Source organism: Benincasa hispida, unplaced genomic scaffold (assembly GCF_009727055.1).
Source record: "Benincasa hispida cultivar B227 unplaced genomic scaffold, ASM972705v1 Contig737, whole genome shotgun sequence".
Classification (NCBI taxonomy): domain Eukaryota; kingdom Viridiplantae; phylum Streptophyta; class Magnoliopsida; order Cucurbitales; family Cucurbitaceae; genus Benincasa; species Benincasa hispida.
Genome location: NW_024065081.1, coordinates 27,172 through 33,319, shown reverse-complemented (window position 1 = coordinate 33,319; position 6,148 = coordinate 27,172). Strand labels below are relative to the sequence as shown.

General features: G+C 33.7%; 1 protein-coding gene across 1 annotated transcript; it reads left to right on the top strand.

Annotated features, from left to right (window-relative positions):
* The first annotated feature begins 531 nt into the window (after nucleotides 1–531).
* On the top strand, nucleotides 532–1,002 carry LOC120069989. The gene has a single exon (XM_039021837.1). The coding sequence runs from the start codon at nucleotides 532–534 to the stop codon at nucleotides 1,000–1,002; it is 471 nt and encodes a 156-aa protein (XP_038877765.1).
* Nucleotides 1,003–6,148: the final 5,146 nt, after the last annotated feature.

Here is a 6,148-nt window from a genome sequence, read left to right as displayed (position 1 = left end):
GATGCGCACGACTATGTCATAAAATGCACAGGTGCCAACGCACCAGAAACATTTCTGAAAAAAACGAAATGCCAATGAATGTCATCTTAGAAGTGGAACTATTTGACGTCTGAGAAATCGATTTCATGGGGCTATTTCCACTGTCTAATGGCCACAACTATATTCTACTAATTGTTGACTATGTATCAAAATGGGTGGAGGCGATTACTTGTGCCTCGAATGATGCGATCACAGTCTCGAAATTCTTGCAGAAAAATATCTACTCTCGCTTTGGCACCTCACATGCCATTATAAGCGATGAAGGTACACATTTTATCAATCACATCGTTAGTAAGATTCTAGTCAAATATAACGTGCACCATAAAATAGCAAAAACATACCACCCCCAGACCAATGGTCAGACAAAGGTATCAAATAGAGAAATCAAGACAGTATATGGAGAAAGTGGTTAATCTGACAAGAAAAAATTGGGCTAAAAAACTCGATGATGAGTTATAGGCATATCGCACCACATATAAAACTCCCATAGGAATGTCCCCATATGCACTCATCTTTGGCAAGGCATATCACTTACCGTTGGAGCTTGAATACAGGGCATTTTGGGCTACAAAAAAGCTCAATTTTGATTTGAAAACTGCACAAGAAGCAAGGACGCTGCAATTATTGGAATTAGATGAGTGGAGATTGCAAGCATATAAGTACGCCAAAATATACAAGGAGCGAACAAAGTGTTGGCATGATCAACACATTCGTAAGAAAAATTTTGAAATTGGCCAAAAAGTTCTCTTGTTTAATTATAGGTTACGTCTTTTTCTAGGCAAGCTGAAATCGAGTTGGTCAGGACCATTCATCATCAAGGAAGTTTATCTGCATGGAGCAGTGGAATTGGTTAGTGAAGACAGAGCCAACGCTTTCAAAGTTAATGGACAACACATCAAATCTTACTATAGAGGGGATCTCGATTGCGAAAAGACCTCCACAGATCTAGGAAAGCCCGAATGATGCGATAGAAGGAAGTCCCTGCACAATAAAGAAATATCCTTCAAGGGACATATTGTATCCTTTTTGGTATCCTTTACTTCCATTTATCTTTTTTTTTTTCCTATCCTTTATTCGTATTGCTTAATTATTGCTGCTTTTTTTTTTTTTTATTTGTATTTGGTTATCTTTAGCTATTAAAAAAAAAGGGATAACCTTAGAGAAGGGGGAAGTAGGGGTTCTTAATGCGATGAGTCTTGGTGATGCATGAAAATTATATCCCAACGCATCTCTAAGAACTCATCGCAGGTGAGGGAACGATATATCATCCCACAATGGGACGATGAAAAGATATGATGCCAGTCCACCATTAATGTGTGTGGTGCTATCATTGCCTCGAATTATGAGGCAACCATTAGTTTCCTCTTCACCCCTCTCCCTCTTCGAACACTCTTTTTCTCTACGCGAACCTAAAACCCTAAGCCCTTTGCATTCCGAAGCTTCCCCGTGAACTTAAAAATCCCTCAAACCCTCTCTCCGATCATTCCTACTCCTTCCACGATCAAATGGCAGGCCAGAATACCTCTTCTTCAGCTCGATCAACCACCCCCACTTTCTCTTACGAAGTGGTGTCCCTATCGATTTCCTTCAACCCAATCTCGTTCTCGATCGCTGCTGCACTGACTTACGCGCCACCACCTATGGTGGTGTCACTTTCACCATTCAACCCCACACTCATCCCATCAGCCACAATAGCATCCCAATCCTCATCACCCCATAATCACCGTCAACCATCTGCCTTCGCCACAAGCGAAGCAAGGCGTAAGGATGAGCAAGTGGTTTATGGAGAAATTCTAAAAAATCCAAACCCTCTCGAATCCTTGGAAGAAGGCATGGTCAATCAACCAAGCGGTCAGCAAGTTAAAGTTGAGCCATTGCCACTTGAATCAATCAACATGGTGACTAAGGAGGCACAAGGCGGCATCGAGGTGGTTGAAAAGGAAAAGCCCCTTGAGAGAAGTGGAAAAGAAAGAAGGTAAAGAAGCAATGGAGTAGGTGCTTCTGCCTCTACTGCAGAGGCATTGTCGAAGGAATTCCAAAGAAAGGCCAAAAAGGTAAGGGAAGGCCTTGGTGAAATAAGGAAGGATGAAGGTCTAATCACAGCGACAAAACTTTGTCACGAGATTCGCGATGAAGAACTTGATCGCATGAATGTTCCATCTCAGTTTGAAAAATCAATGGACAACACAGAACGCACTGCAATGGAATTTGAAAAGGAGCTTCTAGAAGAAAGCAAAGAAATGAAGAGAACAAGAAAGGAGAAAGTTTAGCGTGCTAAGTGTATAAAGCAAAGGCAGGGAAGGTGGATGTGAAGAGAAAGGATACGGAAAAACAAAAAAAGGAAGAAAAGAAGAAAGGGTAGTAGGTGGTGCCCCGCGTAAAGAAATAGGAAAAGTGAGGAATGCGATCACATACTTCTAACGCATAACATATTTCAATTCCAGACTAATTTAGCTACTTCTATGCAGAATATCCTTAGCAATCTGATGATTGTGCGATCGCTTACCCACTGATACGTTCAAGGCAAGAAGTTTCCTGAGAAGAAAAGGAAAAATGATCACATAAGCTGCAAGCGTGAGGCATGATGTGACATGGGTGGTGGGTGTCACATCACAAGTTACGTTGGTGGCTGATAGGAAAACTTTGTTGAAGATTCAATGAACCATTGATACATTGCAGACAACGCGATAGGATATGGAATTTAATGCACCCCATCGATGCAATATGAGTTTGAGAAAAGGAGTGCTCGCGAACGCCTATAAATACCTATGCAAATGCCATGCAGAGAGCACGTTAATATACATCGTGACATATATTAGGGGATACATTGTGGAAGATGAAAAGAATACCCTAAGAAGGGATTATGCTAGAAACCCCTATCAATTTTCCATAAAAACTCCTTGGTGAGAGCTTAGGATTCTAGGGAAAGACAAAGATAATATTGTACAATCATTTAAGTGAAACAGCTGTAAAACGAGTCGGAGGAAGCAAGACATTGCGAACCACGACTTGACTCTCTAACCCTTTCTCTTTGTTTGTGTATTTGTATTATATTTCGTGTATTGACAAATTCAGAATTGCAGTATGAATACATGTTTATTATATATCTTGTCTATCTTTTTTACTAATATCATGAATAGCTAAATCGCTTCATGGGTTGAGAAGATTATAGCTAACACGACTAAATAACTGGAGGAATCATGCGATCAACTTGTTTTATGCATGCTTATATTTGTTGTTTGAATCAATTGAGAAATTTTTCTAAGTAAAGCTAATCTAAGTTTTAAAGAATTTAGATTAAGATCTTATAAAACAAGAGAAAATGTTCCTTAGAAATAAGTACATTCTTTGCATATTACACCTATCGCATGCATCTTAGAGATAAGATAATGTGGCAAAGAACACTGAGAAGTGTTGGTCGTAACATTGAGTGTATAGCTTGATCGCATATTTCATCTAGTTGTTTAGAAAATGTTAGTAAAAATTCTTCCCAACCCTCCTATCGCATAATTGTTATTCAACTCACACTGCTTCATTTTAAACACAATCCTCATCGCATAGTTAGGTTTAAGTTTGCTTATTCGATCACTTCTCTAAACATTTTAACTCGGGCTAAGATCATTTTTTTAGTTTCATCGAGTGCTTACAAGCAATCCCTGCATTTGACCCTAGACTCACCAGGAACTTTGGTCAAATTTGCACTTGGGTTTGACTAAAGAAAATTGAGCGTTAAATCTCATAAGCATTATTATTTCATCGCATATACAGAACGCGTCAACCATCAACTGAATGAGCCAACGGAAATCATAAAACCATCAATCTGTTGCCAAAGTAGGAAAGGTTCAATTTCAATTTTAGCTAGTGAGAGTTTGATAATTAATCTCTTGAGAACACAACATCATGAAAATTTATTAGATGGAAGAATCTTCTAGTTCTTCAATGGATGTCAATGTATATTTTCAATGATTATTTTCACTATTGACCAAAAAGGACTCATCTACGTCAAAGGAAAATATATTTGGATCAATGAACTTCAGGTTCATTGTTGCATATTTTCAACTACACAAATATGTGTGAATACAATTTAGAAAGAAAAACATAACTTTTTTATATGCACTTTCCATACAAGACAATAAATATAGTATATAAATATCATATATTATCTTATTATCAGTCTTTCTAGATGATATCTATTACAATGTATACCTTCTAAATTTACTAAACTTCTCTTTGATTTACAAGAGAATAAAGTATATGAATTGTCAATTTTGCTCATCTGACTAAATCTAATTTTCTTTTTCAAAATCTTTAATCAAGTCCTGTAGACTTGATATCATATTTGATTTTTCACTCCAAAAATTTGAATTTTTGAAAACATATTGTCTACTTTTAAGTATAATATGCATAGATGTACTATATGCAATAATAAATATTATTTATTCTTATTCTCTTCATGAGATTTAAAAGAAATCCAAATATCTCATATATAAGTTTTTAAAAACAATAATAATCTCTTCAAAAGATTCTAAGAAACTTGTAACATAATATCATATTTAGGAGTTAAAAAGATAAGTTATGATCTCTTCAAGATATTCAAATAAATTCTCGAATCTTGTTTTCACACATCGTCAAATAAATTCTCGAATTTTGTTTTCACACATCGTTTCCTTTTCATTTGTAAGGATTTTAACTCTTATTGTATGACAAATACAAGATTATTGTCTCTTTTGCATCACATTTGAAAAATGAAATTTTCCTTCAAAACATTATATGTGTGTGGTTTTAATAGAATAATTATCTTTCTTTATTAACATGATTCCAACCTTGATAATTAAATATTGGAACATTCACTTCAGAGAATGATATTTTATTATTTGGTCAAAATTCATTATTTTTTCGTAGAAACATCTGCTCGTATATTTTATTTAACCTCAAAAAATATTAGATAAACATTCATCGCAATGTTTCAAACTTTCTTTCTCAAACTGCTAATACAAGAGCATAACATGTTGATATATGCTTATTGGTTTATTTATAAGCATTTATTAATTTAAAATATGTGCAATTAGAGCTGCAAGACAAAAACAATGAACACTAATTGATTTAAGCAACTTTATGTGTATTAAATCAAAAGTGGCTTTAGGGAGAGTAATTTGCTTTTATGCATAACTTACAAAAATAATGAGCATTAATTGATTTAAGCAACTTCGGGTGTTATCAAATCAAAATTAGCTTTAGGAAGAGTAATTAGCTATTATGCATAACTTTCAAACTTTGCCATAAAGAAATTCAATCAAATATATATAATCATTACATATAAATTTCAAAAGCTCACAAATTTATCCATATGAGAATAATTTAAATATTCAACCTTCAAGTAAATTTCAATTCTACCATAGCAAATAAAAATTGACTAATTCAACTCCTAGGTTAGTTCCCAAGTAGAGGTGTTTCTTACGGTCATCTTAAATAGTCAGAAAAATCCTTATACATAGTTCTCTTAGTCAAATCTTATTTCTAATTCATTGATCTTTTAATTATAAGTGCATTGTTAATCTTATTAAAACAATTTCGCTTTAAGAAATAATCTTTAATATCTTGAATCTTTGCAAATAAAATTAAAGATAATTTTGAATATTTATTCTCATATTTGAAAGATAAAATAATATTGGTAGAAGATAATCTTAACAAATAAAATATAATATTATTCTGAGAGAAATTTACTTTTATTTAAAAGAAACTCAAATCTTACTAAGAAATATACAATCCAATTAAGGAAACAAATATCCTAATTTATTTTTTCATAAATAACAATTATATTCTAAGATATAGAAAATATAAATTAATTAGAAAAATATCTCAAACAAATCTTTTAAATATAAGAGAATTAAGATGCATGATTTACAATCTATGATAGAATTTAAATACATCACACAAAAAAAATGATGCATGCATGATTTATAACATCGGTTGTGATATCTATGATATCATAAATAGGATAAGAACAAATAAAAGAATCTACCTTTTAGCAAAGGAATAAAGATATAACAAGTTACACATGTTGAATTTTACCCTAGCAAAAGCATTGATAAAATATTGATATGCACAC